Genomic DNA, 27,529 nt, shown 5'->3' on the forward strand with positions numbered 1-27,529 from the left:
CCAAGGTAGCAATCCTGCTTTCAGCCTTACTTTCTTTGCCTAGTTGCATGTGTGTTGAGGGATTTCTTGAAACAGCAAAAATCCCATGGCTTGCTGTAGCTGAGCAAACCAAGCTACCAGGGCAACTATGAGAAGTTCCCATGACAGTGTTCCCACAGCGCCAAACTCAGAAAATACTGTTACCAGCAGCTGGCCTCAAGGACTAGGTCTACGTGACCGTTAATCACAAAGGGGGTTGTTTTCCTGACTGCTAATCAAAAGGGGGGTTCTTTTCTTGCAGGTGGGGTTGTTTTCTTCTAGTTGTTTGTCTGAGTGCTTTTGACAAATAATCTTGTGTGAAACATTGTCCGCCCCTGTAAAGTTCACTATAAAAGTTGTGCTATTCGGGCAATAAAAGGGAGCAGCACGATCTGACTCTGCTGGTGTCTGTCGTGCTTTCGCCCATGCTTCCTGCAACATATGGGGGGTGGGGGGGCATTTTGGGGTCCCAAAATATGAGGGGGGGGGTCATGAAACATATGGGGGGGGCACAGATGGGGGGGCTCCTGTAGGGTATGGGGGGGCGTTTTGGGGGGTCCTGGAACGGGGGGGGGGGCAGGTAGGGTATTCGGGGGGGGCAGATTGGGGGGGGTCCCAGCTGGGGGGGGGGCATTTGGGGTAGGGTAAGGGGGGCGAGTCCTAAACCGGGGGGGGGGGAGACAGAGTTTGGAGGGGGGGGCACTACCGATTGGGGGGGGGGTCCAAATTTTTGGGGGGAAGTCAGATTCTTATGGGGGGGTGTCCAATTTTTTATGGGGGGGGTCCAATTTCTTTTTAGGGGGTACAATTTTTTATGGGGGGGGTCCAATTTCTTTTTGGGGTGGGTCCAATTTTCTTTGGGGGGGGTCCAATTTTGGGGGGGTGGGGCCCGGGGGGGGTCCGGGCCGGCGGCCGCAGCGCAGGACCGTGATACAGCAGCGGCGGCGGCGGGGGGGTGCCCGAGGGGGGGGCGCGGAGGGACGGCGGCAGCGGGCCGCCCCTCCCCCCAACCGGGACCCGTCCCTGCTCCCGCACGCCCCCCCTCCCGCCGCCACTGCCGCCGTGGAGCCGACCCCATACCCTAAACCCCAAACCCCAAACCCCAAACCCCAAACCCCAAACCCCGCCCCCACCGCCGAAGCCCCGCCCTCTACTTCTAAAGCCCCGCCTCCCCCCTCCCTCCCTGCCGGCCGTTACCCGGCGGGCGCGGCCACGTGACCCCCCGCGCGCCTCCCTATTGGCCGGCGCCCCGGGGCGGCGCGCGGCGATTGGCGGAGGCGGCGCCCAATGGGAGCGCGGGGCGGGCGCGGTTTGAGTGTGCGCGCCGCAATGGCGGCGAGGCCTGGCGGCGGCGGCGGCGCCCGCCCGGTACCGGCCACGGCGGCGGCTGCGTCACTTCCGGCCGCCTCCCGGTTACCGGTGCGCAAGGCTCACGCCAAGCGCGCGGCGGCCGCGCCTGAGCCGGAGGCTCCCGAACAGGTTGGGCCCCGCTCCCGCTCCCGTTCCCGGTGCCGGTTCCGGTCTCACCCTCCCGTTCTCCCGTAGAAACGGCGCCGCTCCGGGCCCCGAGCGGGCTGGGCTCCCAGCAGCCGCGCCCCGTTGCGGGCTATCAGCGTCCCGACGGCACCAGGCCCAGGTAGGGCGGCACCGGGGGGGTCCCGGTTGTACCGGGGGGGTCCCGGTTCCACCGTTCGGTCGCGGTGACCCCCCCGTGCCCCCCCCCCAGGGCTTCTGCGCAAGGCCATGACCGTCGCCGCAGCCCCCCAGGCCGGGAAAAAGGCCCCGGGGGCGGCTTCGGGATCGGCAGCGCCGCCTCCGGTACCGGGGGTGCGGCGGCGGGCGGCGGGGGACCCGAGGGGGCAGCTGGCGGAGCTGCGGGAGAAGATAAGGGGCCTGGAGGATGACAACCGGCAGCTCCGGGAGCAGCTGCAGCACAGCCGGGCCCGGGAGGAGGAGCTGGAGGGACAAGTGAGGTGAGAGCCCCGGTAACTCCCCCCCCCCGCTACCGGTTTGCACCCTCCCGGTAACCGGGGACCCCTCCCCTGACCCCTCTGGTACCTAGGGACCCCCCTCCAGTAACGGGGGACCCGTTTCCTTCCTCCTCCGGTATCGGGGACCGCCCCCCTCCGGTAACGGAGGACCTGTCCCCTTTCCCCCCAGTACCGGGGACCCCCCTCCGGTAACCGGGAACTCCCCCCCGGTAACAGAGGACCCGTCCCCTTCCCCCTCCGGTACCGGGAACCCCCCTCTGGGTACGGCAGCACCCTCCACTTCCCCCTCCGGTACCCGGGGACCACTGTAAGGTATCGGAGACACCCCCCCTCCGGTAATAGAGGACCTGTCCCTTTCCCCCCTAGTATCGGGGACCTCCCTCGGGTAACTGGTGACCCTCCCCCTATCCCCTCCGGTAGCGGGGACCCCCCCCGGTAACCGGAGACCCTCCCCCTTTCCCCTCTGTTAACCGGGAACCCCCCTCGGGTAACAGGGGACCCCTCCCCTTCCCCCTCCAGTAACAGGGGAACCCCCGGTAACCGGGGACCCGTCCCCTTCCCCCTCCAGTGCCCGGGGACCCCCCTCCGGTAACCGGGGACTCTCCCCCTTCCCCGTCTGGTACTGGGAACCCCCCTCAGGGTACGGAAGCCCCCTCCCCTTCCCCCTCCGATACCCGGGGACCCCCCCTCCGATACCAGAGACCCCCCCCCCCTCCGGTAACGGCGCCCCCCCCCCGGTGCCTCCCAGCTCTCTGCGCACGGAGCTGCAGCAGTCCCAGGAGGAGCGGTCCCGGTGGCAGCGGGAGGCGGAGGCGCAGGCGGCCGAGCGGCAGCGGCTGGCGGCTGAGCTCCAGGAGCGGCACCGGCAGCTGGAGGAGCTCCGGGAGGCGGCGCGGGACCGGGAGGAGCAGCTGGGGGCCGCCCAGGTGGGTACGAGGCTGATTTCCCCCCCCCCCCCCACGGGGCAAAACCAGCAAAACGCGGGATTCTGCCCCAAAATGGGCTGCGAGGAGCGCAGCTGGAGATGCTTCGGGGGGCTTTTTACCCGATTTCGGGGTGTTTTGCCGGATTTTTCCCCAGTTGTTGTCTTCTCCCAAATTATTCCCCGTACCCCCCTAAATTATTATCTTAGGCTCCCCTGATTATTGGGGTCTTCCCCCCCAACCCTTCCTGATATTGGGGCATTTCCTCCAGATTTTGGGGGCTCTTCCCCGAATTCTGCTTGGCTTTTCCCGCAAACTTTGGGGGAGTTTCCACCAATTCTGTGTGTTTCCCAACCAAATCTTGGTGGGTTTCCCCTCCCCCTGTATTCTGGATGGTTTTTCCCCATGTTTTTTGGGGGGCTCTTCCCAAAGATTTTATAGGTTATTTCCCCAAATTCTTGGTGCTTTTTCTACAAGCTCTTCGCGGACGGGGTACCCAAGTTCTGTGCGTTTTTTCCCTAAAGTTTTGACTTTTTACATCCAATTCTTGGCGCTCCTGTCTTGGCCGACGGCGTTGGGCGCCCCTCTTGGCCAACGGGGTCGGGCCTTTCCCCCCCAGGCGGAGCTGCGGGAGGTGTCGGGGGCGCTGTCGCGGCGCGAGGCGGAGGTGTCGGAGCTGCGGGCGCTGGCGGGGGCGCAGGAGGAGCATTTGCACGCGCTGGAGATGGAGCGGCGCCGCCTGCACAACCAGCTGCAGGAGCTCAAGGTGCACCAGGGGGACTGACACTGAAAATATCAATAATAATTTAAAAACCAGGATTCACTTCGGGGGATTTTTCACCCCAAGATGTAAAAAATAATAAAAATAATAAATAATAGTAATAATAATAACATTAGTATTTCATGTTTTGTTTTTGTCAAAATTAAAAAAAAATGTCTTTTTTTGCTCAAACTTTTTTTTTAAAATAACATTCCTTTCTGTTTTTTCCTCAAAGTTAAAAAGTATCATTTATTCTTTTTTCTCGAAATTGAAAAACAAAACCTTTTTTTAGTTTGCTCAAATAAAAAATCATCTTTCTTTTTTTGATTTTTACTGAAATTTTAAAAAGTCAAAAGAACACTTCTTTTATTTCTCAAAATTTAAAATAGAATAACTCATTTCATTTTTTGAGCTTTTTTGCTCAGAGTTTAACAAATACATATGTTTTTGCCCCAAATTTTTAAAAATACAAAAACAAATCATTTTTTTGCTCAGTTAAAAAAAAAACACTTAATTTTCCCTGAAATTAAAAAAAAATATATTAAATGCTTAGTTTTTCTTGCTCAAAATTAAAAAAATACATAGTTTCTTTTAGGTTTTGCCCCAAATCTATAAACAACAGAATGGTCATGGTTCGTTTCTGTTTTTTTGTTCAAAATTGTAAGAGTATATAAGAATATAAATATTTAACTCTGAAAGTTTTTCTTATATATCCATACTTAAATACAGAAAAATACAGAAAAATAATCTGTCTGACAAGTGGCAGTCGGGCAGGGCTCAGGGCTGTGGCAATTGGGGCCACGTCAGGTCACCATTGGGATCCCCCAAGGCTCCGTTTTAGGGCCAGTCCTCTTCAAGTCCTCGATATTCTACAAAATACCTTTTTTTCCCTTTTTTTTTTCCCCCTCCCCAGGGGAACATCCGCGTCTTCTGCTGTGTGCGCCCCCATTTCCCCCCAAAGACCCGTATTTCCCTCCCATTTCCCCCACAAGTGCCCCCATTCCCTCCAGTTTCTGCCCTATTTCCCCCCCCAAGAAGCGCTGTTTCCCCCCATTTTCCCCATAAATGCCCCTGTTTCTTCCCATTCTCCCCAAAAGTGCCCGTTTGCCCCAGTTTCCCCCCCAAAGGCCCCCAAAGTGCCCCGTTAGCCCCACCAAATGCTTCCATTTCCCCCCAAAGACCCCCATTTCCCCCCAGTTTCCACCCCAAATACCCCCGTTTGCCCCTGGACTCCCCCCAAAGACCCCTATTTTGCCCCCAAAGACCCCTATTTCCCCCACAAGTGCCCCCATTCCCCCAGTTTCTACCCCAAACGCCCCCGTTTACCCCTGAACTCCCCCCAATGACCCTTATTTTCCCCCAAAAGACCCCTTTTTCCCCCCATTTGCCCTATAAACCCCCCCTTCCCCCCCCAGTCGGCCCTGGACGGGTATCCCGTCTGCATCTTCGCCTACGGGCAGACGGGCAGCGGCAAAACCTACACCATGGAGGGGCCGGGGGGCGCCGACCCCACAAGTTGGGGGGTGATCCCCCGCGCCGTGCGGCACCTCTTCGGGGGCGCCCGCCAGCTGGAGCACAAAGGGTGGCAGGTGGGGGCTGAGGCACCGAGTTTTGGGGGATTTGGGGGCTTTTGGGGGGCTTTTGGGGCTTTTTTGGGGGGAGTTAGGGGTTTTGGGGGCTTCTTTGGGGGGCGTTTAGGGCTTTTGGGGGCTTCTTTGGGGGTGTTAGCGCTTTTGGGGGGCTTAGGGCTTTTGGGGGGCTTTTTTTGGGGTGGTAGGGCTTTCTGGTGGCTACTTTAGGGTTTTGGGGAGCTTTTTTGGGGGGTTAGGGCTTTTTGGTGAGCTTTTGGGGAGGCTTTTTTTTGGGTGTTTAGGGCTTTTTTGGGGGATTACGGCTTTTGGGGGCTTTTTTGGGGGCATTAGGTCTTTTAGGGGCTTTTTTGAGGGGGTTTTGAGCCTTTTGGGACTTTGGGGGGTTTAAGGCATTTGGGGGGGACTTCTTGGGGTGCTTTTTTGGGAGGGGTTACAGCTTTTGGGGGGCTAATTTAGGGCTTTGGGGAGATTTTTTGGGGGAATTAGGTCTTTTAGGGGCCTTTTGGAGGGAGTTTTGAGCTTTTGGGGGCTTTTGGGGGATTTATGGTGTTTGGGGGAGGTTTAGGGCTTCTTGGGGTGCTTTTGGGGGGGATTAGGGCTTTTGGGGACATCTTATGGGGGCGTTTAGGGCTTTTGGGGGCTTCTTTGGGTGTGTTAGTGCTTTTGGGAGGGGCTTAGGGTTTTTGGGGGCTTTTGGGGTTTTTTTGGGGGGTGTTAGGGCTTTTTGGTGGCTAATTTAGGGCTTTTGGGGGGCTTTTTTGGGGGGTTAGGTCTTTTGGGGGGACTTTTGGGGAGACTTTTTGGGGAGTTATGGCTCTTGGGAGCTTTTTTTGGGGGATTAGGTCTTTTAGGGGCTTTTTTGAGGGGATTTTGGGACTTTTGGGGGTTTAAGGCATTTGGGAGGGTTTAGGACTTCTTGGGGTGCTTTTTTTTGGGGGGGTTACAGCTTTTGGGGGGCTAGTTTAGGGCTTTGGGGAGATTTTTTGGGGGGGAATTAAGTCTTTTAGGGGCTTTTTTGAGGGGGTTTTGAGCTTTTGGGGGCTTCTTTTGGGGGATTTAAGGCATTTGGGGGGGTTAGGGCTTCTTGGGGTGCTTTTGGGGGGATTAGGGCTTATGGGGGCTTTTTTGGGGCTTTTTTCGGGGTAGGTCTTTTGGGGGCTAATTTAGGGCTTTTTTTGAGGGGGTAGGGCTTTCTTGGGGGAGTAGGGCTTTTGGGGTGGGGGGGTTAGGGTGGGTTTTTGGGGGAATTTCTTTAGCTTTGGGGACTTTGGGTCTGCTCTTTTGGGGGCTCTTTGGGGTTCTTTATAGGGTTTGGAGGCTTTTGGTGGTTCTTTAGGCACTCGGGGCCCCTTTTTGGGGGGATTTTGCGCCCCCCTGACCCCCCCAAAGTACAGTTTCAGCGCCAGTTTCCTGGAGATCTACAACGAGGTGCTGCGGGACCTGCTGGGGGGGGACAAGGGGGGTGAGCTGGAGGTCAGCTGTGGTGAACAAGCGATAAAAGAGTTAGTTAAATATATTTTAAATTAAATATATGTTCCTTGGAAGTACAAGAATAGCATTCAGGTTAAATCAGGTCTCCTTGGTGTAAAAATAAAGTGAAAAACCTGCCAGCCGGTAAGGGAACATAGAAGACCCTACATGCAATGTGTTTAGATGCAAAATTAAACTCCAGAGCACAACAACTGAAAAGGATGATTTTATATATATAAATATTTACAGACACTATTTATGACTTTATATTTGCACAGATATTTACTTTCATTTATCTCCTCTTTGCCCTTGATCCAGATTTGAAGTGTAGTGAAAACCTGTAGCAACCCCCCACAACAGCGGAAAGAGGCCAAAAAGCAGCAAAATTGGGGCAGTTTGGTGGCAATTGTGGGTTTTAAGTGGTAATTCGGTGAGGAAAGCCCACGTAACTACTTACTATCAGGCTTCAAATAAAATTTGGCAATATAAATGACAATAATATGAGTGAAATTTTGCCATTCCCCTCACAGAAGGGTGAAGGAAGGGGTGATGTTGTACAGTGCCTCATAGTTAGGGGACCAAACGTTAACAAAAACTGTAATAAACTCTTTATTTTTAATTTGTTTTAATAACTTAATACTTTAATAACTCTCTTAAGCTATTTGTCTTTTTATTTTACTCTGGTGAACTATTAGCTCTATGAAAAAATAGTTGTGAGGATGATGATGAACTTCTGGGTTTTGAGCCTGTATCTTCCTGGAGTATTTTACACTTTTATAATTAACTGGCAAAAAAAAGTCCCAAAGCATTAATTTATTGTTATTTGATGAGATTTTTCTCATCAGAATGTGGGACCCTGCAGGCTGTTCATATTCCCCTATAGATGCCAAGAGGGGTATAGGACAGAAACGTGCTCTGGGGAAGGTTTTCCCTATGGATTTTCCCTATAGAGCTCCCTGCTCTGCCCATCTGGACAAGGCAGATGAAACTGGGGAGAGTTATTGTTATTTTAACCCCACTTTTAACAGATAAATCAGAGTTTTGGGGGTAGCACTGGAAACTAACACGACGCGGGTGGAAGCACCAATGTTAGGGACAAAAAGGAACATTTTGGGGTCAAAACCGTGTGTTTTGGGGCAGATTGGAATTTCACACATAGGGTTGGTGCAGCCAGGAGGAAGAAAATTGATTGCAGCTGGGAATCGACAGTTTTGGTTTTTTTTAATTATTAGAAGAGTTTTTGCTTATTTACATGTTTATTAAGGTCAGGCTAAAAGGAACAGCTGCACACACCCCACGCAGACATCCCTTGGGGTGCGCGGCCCCTTTAAGACCCCCCCCAGCCATCTAAGGGCAGCATCGCCTTAATCCCCCACGCTGCGCATGCGCCACCTCGCTCACCCCCACCCCCCCCCCCCCCCCCCCCCCCCCCGCATAGTGCGGAGCATGCGCAGTCGCCACGCGGCAGCAGCACTGCTCCGGTACCGATCCCCCCCCAGCGCAGGCAGAGCATCGCGCAGGACAGGAAGTGCTCCCGCACCACTGGGCGCCGCCATTTTGCCGTACGGGCACTGTGCAACCACGCAGGGCGCCGCCATTTTTTTCCTCCCTGCGTCACGTGACGCCGGCGGCCAATCAGCACCGGCCCAAGCAGGCTCTGTGCTGGGGGAGGGGCAGAAAAACGGGGGGGGGGGGAATTTGGGGGGGGGGGGTCCCGGTGGTCCCGGGGCTACTTCTTGTTGGCGTGGGCCGTGCCCACCATGCACTCGTTCACCTGGGGGGCGAACGAGGGGGGTGAGGGGGGTCCAGACCCCCAAATCTGCCCCATAACCCCCCCAAATGCCCCCCCGTATCCTAAAACTGCCCCAAAATGCCCCCAAAAGGCCCCCCACTAACCCAAATCCAACCCAAACCCACCCCAAAAGGCCCCCCCGGATCCCAAATCTCCCCATAACCCCCCCAAAAGGCCCCCATATCCCAAATCTACCCCAAACCCCCCCAAACCCACCCCATAACCCCCCAAAAGCTGCCCCATAACCCCCCCAACTCACCCCCATATCTTAAATTTGCCCCATCACCCCCCAAAACCCACACCAAAACCCCCAAAATCACACCCCCATCCCAAATCCATCCCATAATACCCCAAAACCTGTCCCTAACCCTCCCAAACCTACCCCATAACCGCCAAAAACCTGTCCCCCATATCCCAAATCTTCCCTTTATCCCCACTAAATCCCCCCATTCACGCCCCCATATCCCAAACCCACCACCTAACCCCCCCCAAATCACCCCCCATATCCCAAACCTGCCCTATAATCCCCCCAAACCCACCCCAAAATCACACCATCCCGAACCTACCCCATAAACCCCCAAAACTTGTCCCGTAAACCCCAAATCCTCCCCCCATATCCCATAACCCCACTAAATCATCCCCTTATATCCCAAATCTGCCCTATAATCCCCCAAAACCTCCAAAACTTGCCGAATCACACCCCCATATCCCAAACACACTCCATAACCTCCCCCAAATCCCCCCCATGACCTCCCCCAAATCCCCCCCATGTCCAAAATCCAAAACCCATACCCTGTACCCCAAACTCACCGTATAACCCCCAAAACCTGTCCCCCATATCCCATTACTTGCCCTCCTTATCCCATAACCCTATGAAATCACCCCCTGTGCCCCAAATTTGCCCTCTAACACCCCAAACCAACCCCCCCATCCCAAACCTGCCCCTGAACCCATCCCCACGTTCTCCCCCCCGAGCACCCCCAACACATCCTACATCTCCCCCAACCTCTGCCCGCAGATTTCCCACGGCACCCCAAATCACCGTGTCCCAAAGATCCCCAAATCCACCCCAAACGCCCCCCATACCATAATGTTTACCCCCCCCAAAATTCTTCCCCCAAAACCACCCCAAAACCCTCCTCCCCAGGCCCTCCCCGCTCCCTCCCTCCAAAACCATCCCCAAAAACCACCCCAAAACCCTTCCCCACCCCCACCCCAATCCAAACCCTCCCCTAAACCCCCAAAAACCCCATTATTTCCCCCAAACCTTGCTGGCAAAGCGCAGGGAGTTGAGTGACTCGGCGAAGTTCTCCTCCAGCGGCGAGATGTTGACGAACATGAGCCTGGGTGGGGGCGATCCACGGCATAGCGGGGTGTCCGAGCGGGGTGCACCCTACACCCTCGACCCTAAAACCACCCCGTCACCCTAAAAAAAAAAAACCCCGCTCACATTTTGGCGTTGCCCCTCAGCGAGTTTTGCAGCAGGTAGGTCAGCTTGCTGTTGCGGTACGGCACGTGCGGCTCCTACGGGGACAAAAATCGTTATAGGATGGGGAGGAAAGCGACAAAATTTTGGGGTCGTGGCCCCAAAATCGCTCTTTTTTCCCCAAAAAATCAGCACCTTGTTGGAGATGGCCATGATGACCAGCCCCAGCGTGGCCAGGCTGCTGTTGATGGCTTGGGTCTCGCGCAGCCGCTGTCCGCTGGCTTGGCATTTATCCAAGTGCTCGCTGCCCGCCAGGTCCACCAGGCTCAGCACCGCTGGGTTGGGGGAGGATTTCGGGTGAGGAAGAGGAGGTCGGCACCCCCCAGGGAGGAAGAAAACCCCAAAAAGAGGCGCTCACAGCTGCAGCGGAGGGCGCGGGAGGCGTTGGAGCCCTGGATGTGGAGCTGGAAGACGCAGTGGCTGCGGGACGAGCGGCCGCAAAATCCCCCCAAAAAGGGGCCCCGAGTGCCTAAAGAACCACCAAAAGCCTCCAAACCCTATAAAGAACCCCAAAGAGCCCCCAAAAGAGCAGACCCAAAGTCCCCAAAGCTAAAGAAATTCCCCCCAAAACCCCACCCTAAACCCCCCAAAAGCCCTGCTCCCCCCAGAAGAGCCCCCAAAAGCCCTAACACCCCCAAAAAGCCCCCCAAAAGCCCCCAAAGCCCTAAACCCCCCCAAAAAGCCCCCCAAATCCCTAACACCCTCCAAAAAAGCCCCAAAAAAGCCTCCAAAAGCCCTAACTCCCCCCCAAAGAAGCCCCCAAAAGCCCTAAACCCCCCTAAAGAAGGCTCCAAAAGCCCTATATTAGCCTCCAGAAAGCCCTAACCCTCCCAAAAAGCCCCCCAAAAGCCCTAACCCCCCCAAAGAAAAGAACCCCAAGAAGCCCTAAACCCCCCAAACACCTTAAACCTCCCAAAGTCCCAAAAGGCTCAAAACCCCCTCAAAAAAGCCCCTAAAAGACCAAATACCCCTAAAAAAAGCTCCCCAAAGCCCTAAATTAGCCCCCAAAAGCCCTAACCTCCCCCCAAAAAGCCCCCCAAAAGACCCCAAAGCCCTAACTCCCCCAAAAAAAGCCCCCAAAAGATCTAAATTAGCCTCCAGAAAGCCCTAATCCCCCTAAAAGCCCCCCAAAAGCCCTAACCTCCCCCCGAAAAGTACCCCAAGAAGCCCTAAACACCCCCCAAACACCTTAAACCCCCAAAAGCCTCAAAACCCCATCCAAAAATGCCCCTAAAAGACCTAATCCCCCCAGAAAAAGATCTCAAAAGCCGTAATCCCCCAAAAAAGGCCTAACCCCTCAAAAAAGCCTCCCAGAAGCCCTAAGGCCCCCCCAAAAGTGCTAACACACCCAAAGAAGCCCCCAAAAGCCCTAAGCGCCGCCCAAAGAAGCCCCAAAAAGCCTTAAACCCCCCTCAAAGAAGCTCCTGAAAGCCCTAACTCCCCCCCAAAAAGCCCCCAAATCCCCCAAATAGCCCTAAACCCCCCCCCAAAAAGCCCCCAACCCCCCCCAAAACTCGGTGCCTCGGCCCCCACCTGCCACCCTTTGTGCTCCAGCTGGCGGGCGCCCCCGAAGAGGTGCCGCACGGCGCGGGGGATCACCCCCCAACTTGTGGGGTCGGCGCCCCCCGGCCCCTCCATGGTGTAGGTTTTGCCGCTGCCCGTCTGCCCGTAGGCGAAGATGCAGACGGGGTACCCGTCCAGGGCCGACTGGGGGGGGTCGGGGGGGCTTTATAGGGCAAATGGGGGGAAAAAGGGGTCTTTTGGGGGAAAATAAGGGTCATTGGGGGGAGTTCAGGGGTAAACGGGGGCATTTGGGGTGGAAACTAGGGGGAAATGGGGCTCTTATGGGGGGGAAATGGAGGCGAAATGGGGGGAGTTCAGGGGCAAATGGGGGCGTTTGGGGTGGAAACTGGGAGGAATGGGGGCACTTGTGGGGGAAATGGGCGGGAAATAGGGGTCTTTTGGGGGAAAACAGGGGGCAAATGGGGGCACTTGTGGGGGAAATGGGCAGGAAATAGGGGTCTTTTGGGGGAAAACAGGGGGCAAATGGGGGCATTTGGGGTGGAAATAGGGGGAATGGGGGCACTTGTGGGGAAAATGGGGGGGAAATAGGGGTCTTTGGGGGGAGTTCAGGGGCAAATGGGGGCGTTTGGGGTGGAAACTGGGAGGAATGGGGGCACTTGTGGGGGAAATGGGCGGGAAATAGGGGTCTTTTGGGGGAAAACAGGGGGCAAATGAGGGCATTTGGGGTGGAAATAGGGGGAATGGGGGCACTTGTGGGGAAAATGGGGGGGAAATAGGGGTCTTTGGGGGGAGTTCAGGGGCAAATGGGGGCGTTTGGGGTGGAAACTGGGGGGAAATAGGGCTCTTTGGGGGGGGAAATAGGGTGGAAACTGGGGGGAATGGAGGCACTTGTGGGGGAAATAGGGGTCTTTGGGGGGAAATGGGGGCATTTAGGGTGGAAACTTGGGGGGAATGGGGGTACTTATGGGGGAAACGGGGAGAAACGGGGGAAATAGGGGTCTTTGGTGGGAAATGAGGGGCAAATGGGGGCATTTGGGGTGGAAATAGGGGGGAATGGGGGCACTTGTGGGGAAAATGGGGGGGAAATAGGGGTCTTTGGGGGGAGTTCAGGGGCAAATGGGGGTGTTTGGGGTGGAAACTAGGGGAATGGGGGCAGAAACAGGCATTTATGGGGGAAATGGGAGCACTTAGGGTGGGAAGGGGGAGCTTTGAGGTCAGTTCGGGGAGAAATGGGGAGACTTTGGGGGGAGTTCAGGGGCAAACAGGGGGCTTTGGGGTGAAAACCGGGGGAAATAGGGGCACTTTGGGGTGGAAATTTGGGAGCCTTTGGGGGGCAACAGGCAGAAACGGGGGCATTTATAGGGGAAATGGGGGGGCTTTGGGGTCAGTTCAGGGAGAAACGGGGGCCTTTGGGGGAGCGTGGGAAGGAAATGGGGGCACTTATAGGGGAAATAGGGGGCCTTTGGGGGTGGAAAAGGGGGAAATGGGATAGAAACAGGGGCCTTGGGGGGAAAATGGGGACTTTTTGGGGGAAACAGGGGCACTTTGGGAGCAGTTCAGGGGCAAATGGAGGCATTTTGGGGGGAAACGGGAGCCTTTGGGGTCACTTGTATCAAACGGGGGCGCTTTGGGGGGAAATAGGACATTTATGGGGGAAATAGAGGAAGACGGGGGAGTTTGGGGGGGGAATGGGCAGAAACTGGGACCTTGGTGGGGAAAGAGGGGGATTTATGGGGGAAATGGGGGCAGTTTGGGGGGAAATGGGGAAAAAGGGGCTTTGGGGGACAGTTTGGGGGGGGTTGGGGGGGTAAACGGGGGGATTTATGGGGGAAAAAAGGTAGAAATGGGGACCCTGGGGAGCACTTGGGGGGGTTTGGGTGGCGATGGAGGCGCTTTGGGGTGAAACACGGGGGAAACGGGCAATTTTGGGGAAAAGGGGGGGGTCCTTTATGGGGGGGCACCTGCACGAGCAGCGCGATCTCCTCGAAGACGTCCTCCTGCGAGGCGCCGGGCGGGAAGACGCGGTCGAAGCTGAAGTCGTAGCGCCCCTCGCCCCGCCGCCCCGTATGGGACTGGGGGGGAAATTAGGGTCGGGGGAGGAAATAGGGTCGGGGGGATGTGTCAGGATTTGGGGGGGTCACCACGAGCCCTATTCCCAGCCTGATGTGCAATACGGGGAGATATCGGGCTTATAGGGCCTCCTGCCCCCGTTATAGGGCCGCCCGCTTGTAGGGCCGTGGAGGATTTGGGAGCGGGAGCAGCAGGGGGTGCCCCCCCCAGCCCTGATTTGGGGTCGGGGCACCCCAAATTGGCGCTCACCCCCTCGGTCCTGCAGAGCACCAGCGTCTTGTTGTCCTCGGGGGGGAAGTGGAGGTGCTCCAGCCCCTTCTGCGCCTCCTGCTCGGCCGCCAGCAGCGGGCGCACGCGGCAGAAGACACGGATGTTCCCCTGGGGAGGGGGGAAAAAAAAAGGGAAAAAAAGGTATTTTGTAGAATATCGAGGACTTGAAGAGGACTGGCCCTAAAACGGAGCCTTGGGGGATCCCAATGGTGACCTGACGTGGCCCCAATTGCCACAGCCCTGAGCCCTGCCCGACTGCCACTTGTCAGACAGATTATTTTTCTGTATTTTTCTGTATTTAAGTATGGATATATAAGAAAAACTTTCAGAGTTAAATATTTATATTCTTATATACTCTTACAATTTTGAACAAAAAAACAGAAACGAACCATGACCATTCTGTTGTTTATAGATTTGGGGCAAAACCTAAAAGAAACTATGTATTTTTTTAATTTTGAGCAAGAAAAACTAAGCATTTTATATATTTTTTTTAATTTGAGGGAAAATTAAGTGTTTTTTTTTTTAACTGGGCAAAAAAATGATTTGTTTTTGTATTTTTAAAAATTTGGGGCAAAAACATATGTATTTGTTAAACTCTGAGCAAAAAAGCTCAAAAAATGAAATGAGTTACTCTATTTTAAATTTTGAGAAATAAAAGTTCCCAGTACCAGACGGGGAAGGGGGAGAGTCCCCGGTTACCGGAGGGGGGTCCCCGGGCACTGGAGGGGGAAGGGGACGGGTCCCCGGTTACCGGGGGTTCCCCTGTTACTGGAGGGGGGGTCTCCGGGTACTGGAGGGGGAAGGGGAGGGGTCCCCTGTTACCCGATGGGGGTTCCCGGTTAACAGAGGGGAAAAGGGGAGGGTCTCCGGTTACCGGGGGGGGGGTCCCCGCTACCGGAGGGGATAGGGGGAGGGTCTCCAGTTACCCGAGGGAGGTCTCCGATACTAGGGGGGAAAGGGACAGGTCCTCTATTACCGGAGGGGGGGTGTCTCCGATACCTTACAGTGGTCCCCGGGTACCGGAGGGGGAAGTGGAGGGTGCTGCCGTACCCAGAGGGGGGTTCCCGGTACCGGAGGGGGAAGGGGACGGGTCCTCTGTTACCGGGGGGGAGTTCCCGGTTACCGGAGGGGGGTCCCCGGTACTGGGGGGAAAGGGGACAGGACCTCCATTACCGGAGGGGGGGGTCCCCGATACCGAAGGAGGAAGGAAACGGGTCCCCCGTTACTGGAGGGGGGTCCCTAGGTACCAGAGGGGTCAGGGGAGGGGTCCCCGGTTACCGGGAGGGTGCAAACCGGTAGCGGGGGGGGGGGGGGGTGTTACCGGGGCTCTCACCTCACTTGTCTGCCCAGCTCCTCCTCCCGGGCCCGGCTGTGCTGCAGCTGCTCCCGGAGCTGCCGGTTGTCATCCTCCAGGCCCCTTATCTTCTCCCGCAGCTCCGCCAGCTGCCCCCTCGGGTCCCCCGCCGCCCGCCGCCGCACCCCCGGTACCGGAGGCGGCGCTGCCGATCCCGAAGCCGCCCCCGGGGCCTTTTTCCCGGCCTGGGGGGCTGCGGCGACGGTCATGGCCTTGCGCAGAAGCCCTGGGGGGGGGGGCACGGGGGGGTCACCGCGACCGAACGGTGGAACCGGGACCCCCCCGGTACAACCGGGACCCCCCCGGTGCCGCCCTACCTGGGCCTGGTGCCGTCGGGACGCTGATAGCCCGCAACGGGGCGCGGCTGCTGGGAGCCCAGCCCGCTCGGGGCCCGGAGCGGCGCCGTTTCTACGGGAGAACGGGAGGGTGAGACCGGAACCGGCACCGGGAACGGGAGCGGGAGCGGGAGCGGGAGCGGGGCCCAACCTGTTCGGGAGCCTCCGGCTCAGGCGCGGCCGCCGCGCGCTTGGCGTGAGCCTTGCGCACCGGTAACCGGGAGGCGGCCGGAAGTGACGCAGCCGCCGCCGTGGCCGGTACCGGGCGGGCGCCGCCGCCGCCGCCAGGCCTCGCCGCCATTGCGGCGCGCACACTCAAACCGCGCCCGCCCCGCGCTCCCATTGGGCGCCGCCTCCGCCAATCGCCGCGCGCCGCCCCGGGGCGCCGGCCAATAGGGAGGCGCGCGGGGGGTCACGTGGCCGCGCCCGCCGGGTAACGGCCGGCAGGGAGGGAGGGGGGAGGCGGGGCTTTAGAAGTAGAGGGCGGGGCTTCGGCGGTGGGGGCGGGGTTTGGGGGGACAAGGGGGGACAAATGAAAAAAGGGGGGGCAGAAATAAAAAGGGGGGGGGCAAATTGAAAAAGTTGGGGCACAAATTTTAAAAAGGGGGGGCACAAATATCAAGAAGGGGGTTCAGGGAAGTGGGGGGGGGGCTGGAAATGTCTTTTCCTTTTTTTTTGGGGGGGGGGCTCACCTTTTTGATGGTGCCCAGGTAGAGGAGGCCGTCGGTCCAGCGCGCCAGCACGTCCTGGCCCTCCCAAAAGCGGGGGGGGGCGGCCGGGGGGGGGCCCTGGGTCGCTTGACATCATAATGTGCCGGGGGCGGGCTGGGGAGGGGAAAAATAAATAAATTATTTGGCGGGGCGGCAAAAAAAAATAGTTGGGGGGGGTCAGGTGTTGGTGGGGAGATTGGGGGGGAGGTTTGGCGGGGCAAATTGGGGGCGGCAATGGGGGGGCAGAATGGGGGAGGGAATGGGGGGGAATGGGGGGTCCCAGATTATTGGGGGTTCTTTGGGGGGGTCCCAGGTTTTGGGGGCTCATGTGGGGGGTATTTTGAGAAGGGAGGGCTCCAAGGTGGGGGGGGTCACAGATTTGGGGGGGGTATATAGAGCATGGGGGGTGGGGGGGCATTTTGGGGTCCCAAAATATGAGCATGGGGGGGTCATGAAACATATGGGGGGGGCACAGATGGGGGGGCTCCTGTAGGTTATGGGGGGACGTTTTGGGGGGACCTGGAATGGGGGGGGGGGGCAGGTAGGGTATTCGGGGGGGGCAGATTGGGGGGGGTCCCAGCTGGGGGGGGGGGATTTGGGGTAAGGTAAGGGGGGCGGGTCCTAAACCGGGGGGGGGGAGACAAGAGTTTGGAGGGGAGGGGGTCACACACCTTGGGGGGGCACTACCGATTGTCGGGGGGTCCAATTTTTTGTGGGAGAGGTCAGATTCTTTTGGGGGGTGTCCAATTTTTTATGGGGGGGGTCCAATTTTTTTGGGGGGGCGCCGCACTTTTTGGAAGGGCTCTGATTTTTCTTTGGGGGGGTCCATTTTAAAGGGGGGGTGCTCCCATTTTAGGGGGGGGGCTCCCATTTTTGGGGGGGGGGGGGGGCGGTGTGTGTGGGGGGGCAGCGCTGACTCAGTGCCTATGATCGGGGGGGGGGTCCCGAGCCCGGATCTCGGGGGGGGGGGCACGGGACCTGGTTGGGATTTTTTTTTTTGGGGGGGGGTGGGTCCCGGGGGGGTCCTTACTGGAGGCGGCCGGGCCGGCGGCCGCAGCGCAGGACCGTGATACAGCAGCGGCGGCGGCGTGGGGGTGCCCGAGGGGGGGGCGCGGAGGGACGGCGGCAGAGGGCCGCCCCCCCCCCCCCCAACCGGGACCAATCCCTGCTCCCGCACGCCCCCCCTCCCGCCGCCACTGCCGCCGTGGAGCCGACCCCATACCCTAAACCCCAAACCCCAAACCCCGCCCCCACCGCCGAAGCCCCGCCCTCTACTTCTAAAGCCCCGCCTCCCCCCTCCCTCCCTGCCGGCCGTTACCCGGCGGGCGCGGCCACGTGACCCCCCGCGCGCCTCCCTATTGGCCGGCGCCCCGGGGCGGCGCGCGGCGATTGGCGGAGGCGGCGCCCAATGGGAGCGCGGGGCGGGCGCGGTTTGAGTGTGCGCGCCGCAATGGCGGCGAGGCCTGGCGGCGGCGGCGGCGCCCGCCCGGTACCGGCCACGGCGGCGGCTGCGTCACTTCCGGCCGCCTCCCGGTTACCGGTGCGCAAGGCTCACGCCAAGCGCGCGGCGGCCGCGCCTGAGCCGGAGGCTCCCGAACAGGTTGGGCCCCGCTCCCGCTCCCGTTCCCGGTGCCGGTTCCGGTCTCACCCTCCCGTTCTCCCGTAGAAACGGCGCCGCTCCGGGCCCCGAGCGGGCTGGGCTCCCAGCAGCCGCGCCCCGTTGCGGGCTATCAGCGTCCCGACGGCACCAGGCCCAGGTAGGGCGGCACCGGGGGGGTCCCGGTTGTACCGGGGGGGTCCCGGTTCCACCGTTCGGTCGCGGTGACCCCCCCGTGCCCCCCCCAGGCCGGGAAAAAGGCCCCGGGGGCGGCTTCGGGATCGGCAGCGCCGCCTCCGGTACCGGGGGTGCGGCGGCGGGCGGCGGGGGACCCGAGGGGGCAGCTGGCGGAGCTGCGGGAGAAGATAAGGGGCCTGGAGGATGACAACCGGCAGCTCCGGGAGCAGCTGCAGCACAGCCGGGCCCGGGAGGAGGAGCTGGGCAGACAAGTGAGGTGAGAGCCCCGGTAACACCGCCCCCCGGTACCGGTTTGCACCCTCCCGGTAACCGGGGACCCCTCCCCTGACCCCTCTGGTACCCAGAGACCCCCCTCCAGTAACGGGGGACCCGTTTCCTTCCTCCTCCGGTATCGGGGACCCCCCTCTGGGTACGGAAGACCCCTCCCCTTCCCCCTCCGGTACCCGGGGACCCCTGTCCGGTACCGGAGACCCCCCCCTCCGGTAACGGCACCCCCCCGGTGCCTCCCAGCTCTCTGCGCACGGAGCTGCAGCAGTGCCAGGAGGAGCGGTCCCGGTGGCAGCGGGAGGCGGAGGCGCAGGCGGCCGAGCGGCAGCGGCTGGCGGCTGAGCTCCAGGAGCGGCACCGGCAGCTGGAGGAGCTCCGGGAGGCGGCGCGGGACCGGGAGGAGCAGCTGGGGGCCGCCCAGGTGGGTACGAGGCTGATTTCCCCCCCCCCCACGGGGCAAAACCAGCAAAACGCGGGATTCTGCCCCAAAATGGGCTGCGAGGAGCGCAGCTGGAGATGCTTCGGGGGGCTTTTTACCCGATTTCGGGGTGTTTTGCCGGATTTTTCCCCAATTGTTGTCTTCTCCCAAATTATTCCCCGTACCCCCCTAAATTATTATCTTAGGCTCCCCTGATTATTGGGGTCTTCCCCCCCAACCCTTCCTGATATTGGGGCATTTCCTCCAGATTTTGGGGGCTCTTCCCCGAATTCTGCTTGGCTTTTCCCGCAAACTTTGGGGGAGTTTCCACCAATTCTGTGTGTTTCCCAACCAAATCTTGGTGGGTTTCCCCTCCCCCTGTATTCTGGATGGTTTTTCCCCATGTTTTTTGGGGGGCTCTTCCCAAAGATTTTATAGGTTATTTCCCAAAATTCTTGGTGCTTTTTCTACAAGCTCTTCGCGGACGGGGTACCCAAGTTCTGTGCGTTTTTTCCCTAAAGTTTTGAATTTTTACATCCAATTCTTGGCGCTCCTGTCTTGGCCGATGGCGTTGGGCGCCTCTTGGCCAACGGGGTCGGGCCTTTCCCCCCCAGGCGGAGCTGCGGGAGGTGTTGGGGGCGCTGTCGCGGCGCGAGGCGGAGGTGTCGGAGCTGCGGGCGCTGGCGGGGGCGCAGGAGGAGCATTTGCACGCGCTGGAGATGGAGCGGCGCCGCCTGCACAACCAGCTGCAGGAGCTCAAGGTGCACCGGGGGGGCTGACACTGAAAATATCAATAATAATTTAAAAACCAGGATTCACTTCGGGGGATTTTTCACCCCAAGATGTAAAAAATAATAAAAATAATAAATAATAGTAATAACATTAGTATTTCATGTTTTGTTTTTGTCAAAATTGAAAAAAAATGTTTTTTTTTTGCTCAAACTTTTCTTAAAATAACATTCCTGTTTTTTCCTCAAAGTTAAAAAGTATCATTTATTCTTTTTTCTCGAAATTGAAAAACAAAACCTTTTTTAGTTTGCTCAAATAAAAAATCATCTTTCTTTTTTTGATTTTTACTGAAATTTTAAAAAGTCAAAAGAACACTTATTCTATTTTAAATTTTGAGAAATAAAAGAACTCATTTCATTTTTTGAGCTTTTTTGCTCAGAGTTTAACAAATACATATGTTTTTGCCCCAAATTTTTTTAAAAATACAAAAACAAATCATTTTTTTGCTCAGTTAAAAAAAAAAACACTTAATTTTCCCTCAAATTAAAAAAAATATATAAAATGCTTAGTTTTTCTTGCTCAAAATTAAAAAAATACATAGTTTCTTTTAGGTTTTGCCCCAAATCTATAAACAACAGAATGGTCATGGTTCGTTTCTGTTTTTTTGTTCAAAATTGTAAGAGTATATAAGAATATAAATATTTAACTCTGAAAGTTTTTCTTATATATCCATACTTAAATACAGAAAAATACAGAAAAATAATCTGTCTGACAAGTGGCAGTCGGGCAGGGCTCAGGGCTGTGGCAATTGGGGCCACGTCAGGTCACCATTGGGATCCCCCAAGGCTCCGTTTTAGGGCCAGTCCTCTTCAAGTCCTCGATATTCTACAAAATACCTTTTTTTCCCTTTTTTTTTCCCCCTCCCCAGGGGAACATCCGTGTCTTCTGCTGCGTGCGCCCGCTGCTGGCGGCCGAGCAGGAGGCACAGAAGGGGCTGGAGCACCTCCACTTCCCCCCCGAGGACAACAAGACGCTGGTGCTCTGCAGGACCGAGGGGGTGAGCGCCAATTTGGGGTGCCCCGACCCCAAATCAGGGCTGGGGGGGGCACCCCCTGCTGCTCCTGCTCTCAAATCCTCCACGGCCCTACAAGCGGGCGGCCCTATAACGGGGGCAGGAGGCCCTATAAGCCCGATATCTCCCCGTATTGCACATCAGGCTGGGAATAGGGCTCGTGGTGACCCCCCCAAATCCTGACACGTCCCCCCCGACCCTATTTCCCCCCCCGACCCTAATTTCCCCCCCCAGTCCCATACGGGGCGGCGGGGCGAGGGGCGCTACGACTTCAGCTTCGACCGCGTCTTCCCGCCCGGCGCCTCGCAGGAGGACGTCTTCGAGGAGATCGCGCTGCTCGTGCAGGTGCCCCCCCATAAAGGACCCCCCCCTTTTCCCCAAAATTGCCCGTTTCCCCCGTGTTTCACCCCAAAGCGCCTCCATCGCCACCCAAACCCCCCCAAGTGCTCCCCAGGGTCCCCATTTCTACCTTTTTTCCCCCATAAATCCCCCCGTTTAGCCCCCCAACCCCCCCCAAACTGTCCCCCAAAGCCCCTTTTTCCCCATTTCCCCCCAAACTGCCCCCATTTCCCCCATAAATCCCCCTCTTTCCCCACCAAGGTCCCAGTTTCTGCCCATTCCCCCCCCAAACTCCCCCGTCTTCCTCTATTTCCCCCATAAATGTCCTATTTCCCCCCAAAGCGCCCCCGTTTGATACAAGTGACCCCAAAGGCTCCCGTTTCCCCCCAAAATGCCTCCATTTGCCCCTGAACTGCTCCCAAAGTGCCCCTGTTTCCCCCAAAAAGTCCCCATTTCCCCCCCAAGGCCCCTGTTTCTATCCCATTTCCCCCTTTTCCACCCCCAAAGGCCCCCTATTTCCCCTATAAGTGCCCCCATTTCCTTCCCACGCTCCCCCAAAGGCCCCCGTTTCTCCCTGAACTGACCCCAAAGCCCCCCCATTTCCCCTATAAATGCCCCCGTTTCTGCCTGTTGCCCCCCAAAGGCCCCCAAATTTCCACCCCAAAGTGCCCCTATTTCCCCCGGTTTTCACCCCAAAGCCCCCTGTTTGCCCCTGAACTCCCCCCAGAGTCTCCCCATTTCTCCCCGAACTGACCTCAAAGCTCCCCCTTCCCACCCTAAGTGCTCCCATTTCCCCCATAAATGCCTGTTTCTGCCCCCATTCCCCTAGTTTCCACCCCAAACACCCCCATTTGCCCCTGAACTCCCCCCAAAGACCCCTATTTTGCCCATTTTCCCCACAAGTGCCCCCATTCCCCCCTATTTCCACCCCAAATGCCCCCATTTGCCCCTCATTTCCCACCAAAGACCCCTATTTCCCCCGTTTCTCCCCGTTTCCCCCATAAGTACCCCCATTCCCCCCAAGTTTCCACCCCAAATGCCCCCATTTCCCCCCAAAGACCCCTATTTCCCCCACAAGTGCCTCCATTCCCCCCAGTTTCCACCCTATTTCCCCCCCCAAAGAGCCCTATTTCCCCCCAGTTTCCACCCCAAACGCCCCCATTTGCCCCTGAACTCCCCCCATTTCGCCTCCATTTCCCCCCCATAAGAGCCCCATTTCCCCCTAGTTTCCACCCCAAATGCCCCCGTTTACCCCTGAACTCCCCCAAAAGACCCCTTTTTCCCCCCATTTGCCCTATAACCCCCCCCGTCCCCCCCCAGTCGGCCCTGGATGGGTACCCCGTCTGCATCTTCGCCGACGGGCAGCGGCAAAACCTACACCATGGAGGGGCCGGGGGGCGCCGACCCCACAAGTTGGGGGGTGATCCCCCGCGCCGTGCGGCACCTCTTCGGGGGCGCCCGCCAGCTGGAGCACAAAGGGTGGCAGGTGGGGGCCGAGGCACCGAGTTTTGGGGGGGGTTGGGGGCTTTTTGGGGGGGGGTTTAGGGCTATTTGGGGGATTTGGGGGCTTTTTGGGGGGGAGTTAGGGCTTTCAGGAGCTTCTTTGAGGGGGGTTTAAGGCTTTTTGGGGCTTCTTTGGGCGGCGCTTAGGGCTTTTGGGGGCTTCTTTGGGTGTGTTAGCACTTTTGGGGGGGCCTTAGGGCTTCTGGGAGGCTTTTTTGAGGGGTTAGGCCTTTTTTGGGGGATTACGGCTTTTGAGATCTTTTTCTGGGGGGGATTAGGTCTTTTAGGGGCATTTTTGGATGGGGTTTTGAGCCTTTTGGGGGTTTAAGGTGTTTGGGGGGTGTTTAGGGCTTCTTGGGGTACTTTTCGGGGGGAGGTTAGGGCTTTTGGGGGGCTTTTAGGGGGATTAGGGCTTTCTGGAGGCTAATTTAGATCTTTTGGGGGCTTTTTTTGGGGGGGTTAGGGCTTTGGGGTCTTTTGGGGGGCTTTTTGGGGGGAGGTTAGGGCTTTTGGGGGCTAATTTAGGGCTTTGGGGAGCTTTTTTTAGGGGTATTTGGTCTTTTAGGGGCTTTTTTGAGGGGGTTTTGAGCCTTTTGGGACTTTGGGGGGTTTAAGGTGTTTGGGGGGTTTAGGGCTTCTTGGGGTTCTTTTCTTTGGGGGGGTTAGGGCTTTTGGGGGGCTTTTTGGGAGGGTTAGGGCTTTCTGGAGGCTAATATAGGGCTTTTGGAGCCTTCTTTAGGGGGGTTTAGGGCTTTTGGGGGCTTCTTTGGGGGGGAGTTAGGGCTTTTGGAGGCTTTTTTGGGGCTTTTTTGGAGGGTGTTAGGGATTTGGGGGGCTTTTTGGGGGGGTTTAGGGCTTTGGGGGCTTTTGGGGGGCTTTTTGGGGGTGTTAGGGCTTTTGGGGGCTCTTTTGGGGGGAGCAGGGCTTTTGGGGGTGTTAGGGTGGGTTTTTGGGGGAATTTCTTTAGCTTTGGGGACTTTGGGTCTGCTCTTTCGGGTTCTTTATAGGGTTTGGAGGCTTTTGGTGGTTCTTTAGGCACTCAGGGCCCCTTTTTGGGGGGATTTTGCGCCCCCCTGACCCCCCCAAAGTACAGTTTCAGCGCCAGCTTCCTGGAGATCTACAACGAGGCGCTGCGGGACCTGCTGGGGGGGGACAGGGGGGGCGAGCTGGAGATCCGCCACGTCAGCTCGGCCAGCAAGGAGCTGCACGTCCCCAACCTGCGCTGCGTCCCCGTGGCCTCCGAGGACGAGGTAAGAAACCCAAACCCCCCCTCGGAGTCCGTTTGACGTATTTTTCCATTTTTTAACCCCAAATTTGCCCCCCCCCCCCAGGTGCTGGGGCTGCTGCAGACGGCCGCCTCCAAGCGCTCGGTGGCGCGCACGGCGCTCAACGACCGCTCGTCCCGCAGCCACTGCGTCTTCCAGCTCCACATCCAGGGCTCCAACGCCTCCCGCGCCCTCCGCTGCAGCTGTGAGCGCCTCTTTTTGGGGTTTTCTTCCTCCCCGGGGGGTGCCGACCTCCTCTTCCTCACCCGAAATCCTCCCCCAACCCAGCGGTGCTGAGCCTGGTGGACCTGGCGGGCAGCGAGCGCTTGGATAAATGCCAAGCCAGCGGGCAGCGGCTGCGCGAGACCCAAGCCATCAACAGCAGCCTGGCCACGCTGGGGCTGGTCATCATGGCCATCTCCAACAAGGTGCTGATTTTTGGGGGAAAAAAGAGCGATTTTGGGGCCACGACCCCAAAATTTTGTCGCTTTCCTCCCCATCCTATAACGATTTTTGTCCCCGTAGGAGCCGCACGTGCCGTACCGCAACAGCAAGCTGACCTACCTGCTGCAAAACTCGCTGAGGGGCAACGCCAAAATGTGAGCGGGTTTTTTTTTTTTTAGGGTGACGGGGTGGTTTTAGGGTCGAGGGTGTAGGGTGCACCCCGCTCGGACACCCCGCTATGCCGTGGATCGCCCCCACCCAGGCTCATGTTCGTCAACATCTCGCCGCTGGAGGAGAACTTCGCCGAGTCACTCAACTCCCTGCGCTTTGCCAGCAAGGTTTGGGGGAAATAATGGGGTTTTTGGGGGTTTAGGGGAGGGTTTGGATTGGGGTGGGGGTGGGGAAGGGTTTTGGGGTGGTTTTTGGGGATGGTTTTGGAGGGAGGGAGCGGGGAGGGCCTGGGGAGGAGGGTTTTGGGGTGGTTTTGGGGGAAGAATTTTTGGGGGGGTAAACATTATGGTATGGGGGGTGTTTGGGGTGGATTTGGGGATCTTTGGGACACGGTGATTTGGGGTGCCGTGGGAAATCTGCGGGCAGAGGTTGGGGGAGATGTAGGATGTGTTGGGGGTGCTCGGGGGGGAGAACGTGGGGATGGGTTCAGGGGCAGGTTTGGGATGGGGGGGTTGGTTTGGGGTGTTAGAGGGCAAATTTGGGGCACAGGGGGTGATTTCATAGGGTTATGGGATAAGGAGGGCAAGTAATGGGATATGGGGGACAGGTTTTGGGGGTTATACGGTGAGTTTGGGGTACAGGGTATGGGTTTTGGATTTTGGACATGGGGGGGATTTGGGGGAGGTTATGGGGTGTGTTTGGGATATGGGGGTGTGATTCGGCAAGTTTTGGAGGTTTTGGGGGATTATAGGGCAGATTTGGGATATAAGGGGATGATTTAGTGGGGTTATGGGATATGGGGGGAGGATTTGGAGTTTACGGGACAAGTTTTGGGGGTTTATGGGGTTGGTTCGGGATGGTGTGATTTTGGGGTGGGTTTGGGGGGATTATAGGGCAGGTTTGGGATATGGGGGGTGATTTGGGGGGGGTTAGGTGGTGGGTTTGGGATATGGGGGCGTGAATGGGGGGATTTAGTGGGGATAAAGAGAAGATTTGGGATATGGGGGACAGGTTTTTGGCGGTTATGGGGTAGGTTTGGGAGGGTTAGGGACAGGTTTTGGGGTATTATGGGATGGATTTGGGATGGGGGTGTGATTTTGGGGGTTTTGGTGTGGGTTTTGGGGGGTGATGGGGCAAATTTAAGATATGGGGGTGAGTTGGGGGGGTTATGGGGCAGCTTTTGGGGGGTTATGGGGTGGGCTTGGGGGGGTTTGGGGTAGATTTGGGATATGGGGGCCTTTTGGGGGGGTTATGGGGAGATTTGGGATCCGGGGGGGCCTTTTGGGGTGGGTTTGGTTTGGATTTGGGTTAGTGGGGGGCCTTTTGGGGGCATTTTGGGGCAGTTTTAGGATACGGGGGGGCATTTGGGGGGGTTATGGGGCAGATTTGGGGGTCTGGACCCCCCTCACCCCCCTCGTTCGCCCCCCAGGTGAACGAGTGCATGGTGGGCACGGCCCACGCCAACAAGAAGTAGCCCCGGGACCACCGGGACCCCTCCCCCCCCGTTTTTCTGCCCCTCCCCCAGCACAGAGCCTGCTTGGGCCGGTGCTGATTGGCCGCCGGCGTCACGTGACGCAGGGAGGAAAAAAATGGCGGCGCCCTGCGTGGTTGCACAGTGCCCGTACGGCAACATGGCGGCGCCCAGTGGTGCGGGAGCACTTCCTGTCCTGCGCGATGCTCTGCCTGCGCTGGGGGGGGATCGGTACCGGAGCAGTGCTGCTGCCGCGTGGCGACTGCGCATGCTCCGCACTATGCCGGGGGCGGGGGGGGGGGGGGGGGGGTGAGCGAGGTGGCGCATGCGCAGCGTGGGGGATTAAGGCGATGCTGCCCTTAGATGGCTGGGGGGGGTCTTAAAGGGGCCGCGCACCCCAAGGGATGTCTGCGTGGGGTGTGTGCAGCTGTTCCTTTTAGCCTGACCTTAATAAACATGTAAATAAGCAAAAACTCTTCTAATAATTAAAAAAAAACAAAACTGTCGATTCCCAGCTGCAATCAATTTTCTTCCTCCTGCCTGCACCAACCCTATGTGTGAAATTCCAATCTGCCCCAAAACACACGGTTTTGACCCCAAAATGTTCCTTTTTGTCCCTAACATTGGTGCTTCCACCCGCGTCGTGTTAGTTTCCAGTGCTACCCCCAAAACTCTGATTTATCTGTTAAAAGTGGGGTTAAAATAACAATAACTCTCCCCAGTTTCATCTGCCTTGTCCAGATGGGCAGAGCAGGGAGCTCTATAGGGAAAATCCATAGGGAAAACCTTCCCCAGAGCACGTTTCTGTCCTATACCCCTCTTGGCACCTATAGGGAAATATGAACAGCCTGCAGGGTCCCACATTCTGATGAGAAAAATCTCATCAAATAACAATAAATTAATGCTTTGAGACTTTTTTTTGCCAGTTAATTATAAAAGTGTAAAATACTCCAGGAAGATACAGGCTCAAAACCCAGAAGTTCATCATCATCCTCACAACTATTTTTTCATAGAGCTAATAGTTCACCAGAGTAAAATAAAAAGACAAATAGCTTAAGAGAGTTATTAAAGTATTAAGTTATTAAAACAAATTAAAAATAAAGAGTTTATTACAGTTTTTGTTAACGTTTGGTCCCCTAACTATGAGGCACTGTACAACATCACCCCTTCCTTCACCCTTCTGTGAGGGGAATGGCAAAATTTCACTCATATTATTGTCATTTATATTGCCAAATTTTATTTGAAGCCTGATAGTAAGTAGTTACGTGGGCTTTCCTCACCGAATTACCACTTAAAACCCACAATTGCCACCAAACTGCCCCAATTTTGCTGCTTTTTGGCCTCTTTCCGCTGTTGTGGGGGGTTGCTACAGGTTTTCACTACACTTCAAATCTGGATCAAGGGCAAAGAGGAGATAAATGAAAGTAAATATCTGTGCAAATATAAAGTCATAAATAGTGTCTGTAAATATTTATATATATAAAATCATCCTTTTCAGTTGTTGTGCTCTGGAGTTTAATTTTGCATCTAAACACATTGCATGTAGGGTCTTCTATGTTCCCTTACCGGCTGGAAGGTTTTTCACTTTATTTTTACACCAAGGAGACCTGATTTAACCTGAATGCTATTCTTGTACTTCCAAGGAACATATATTTAATTTAAAATATATTTAACTAACTCTTTTATCGCTTGTTCACCACAGCTGACCTCCAGCTCACCCCCCTTGTCCCCCCCCAGCAGGTCCCGCAGTGCCTCGTTGT

The 27,529-nt window shown here is 56.9% G+C and overlaps 2 protein-coding genes across 5 annotated transcripts; one reads left to right on the plus strand and one right to left on the minus strand.

Annotated features, from left to right (window-relative positions):
• The first annotated feature begins 1,306 nt into the window (after positions 1-1,306).
• Positions 1,307-26,275, plus strand: LOC140000971 (uncharacterized). Its single transcript, XM_072032086.1, is given in 21 exon segments — positions 1,307-1,497; positions 1,564-1,654; positions 1,745-1,991; positions 2,758-2,935; positions 3,552-3,713; positions 5,108-5,281; positions 6,674-6,746; positions 17,733-18,052; positions 18,141-18,346; positions 18,601-18,778; positions 19,390-19,536; positions 20,433-20,561; positions 20,811-20,921; positions 22,236-22,270; positions 22,272-22,401; positions 23,507-23,668; positions 23,750-23,888; positions 23,972-24,111; positions 24,209-24,282; positions 24,390-24,465; positions 25,728-26,275. Coding segments are annotated over 21 exon segments (2,967 nt in total). The 5' UTR covers positions 1,307-1,347; the 3' UTR covers positions 25,773-26,275.
• Positions 7,974-16,046, minus strand: LOC140001022 (uncharacterized). Of its 4 annotated transcripts, none has more exons than XM_072032177.1 (11): positions 15,737-16,046; positions 15,568-15,658; positions 15,230-15,476; positions 13,876-14,004; positions 13,518-13,628; positions 11,566-11,789; positions 10,391-10,501; positions 10,168-10,307; positions 9,997-10,070; positions 9,814-9,889; positions 7,974-8,416 (listed from the first exon to the last, which is right to left on the minus strand). In XM_072032177.1, exons 1-11 carry the CDS (start codon positions 15,926-15,928, stop codon positions 8,390-8,392), a joined length of 1,422 nt encoding a protein of 473 aa, XP_071888278.1. In that variant the 5' UTR covers positions 15,929-16,046; the 3' UTR covers positions 7,974-8,389. The 4 variants fall into 4 exon arrangements, with proteins under 4 accessions (XP_071888278.1, XP_071888277.1, XP_071888279.1 ...); XM_072032176.1 differs by having other exon boundaries at positions 8,394-8,528; positions 15,737-16,045; XM_072032178.1 differs by having other exon boundaries at positions 8,394-8,528; positions 10,391-10,436; positions 11,566-11,758; positions 15,737-16,038.
• Positions 26,276-27,529: the final 1,254 nt, after the last annotated feature.

Source organism: Anas platyrhynchos, chromosome 36 (assembly GCF_047663525.1).
Source record: "Anas platyrhynchos isolate ZD024472 breed Pekin duck chromosome 36, IASCAAS_PekinDuck_T2T, whole genome shotgun sequence".
In the NCBI taxonomy this organism is placed as follows: domain Eukaryota; kingdom Metazoa; phylum Chordata; class Aves; order Anseriformes; family Anatidae; genus Anas; species Anas platyrhynchos.

Bases quoted from the DNA above. Each gene is read 5' to 3' on its own strand.
- LOC140001022 (XM_072032176.1), bottom strand. From the start codon at position 15,928: ATGGGAGCGCGGGGCGGGCGCGGTTTGAGTGTGCGCGCCGCAATGGCG. The intron at 15,659-15,736 runs GTTGGGCCCCGC...GTTCTCCCGTAG, and splicing joins AGCCGGAGGCTCCCGAACAG to AAACGGCGCCGCTCCGGGCC. The intron at 14,005-15,229 runs GTGAGAGCCCCG...CCCCCTCCCCAG, and splicing joins GAGCTGGGCAGACAAGTGAG to GGGAACATCCGTGTCTTCTG.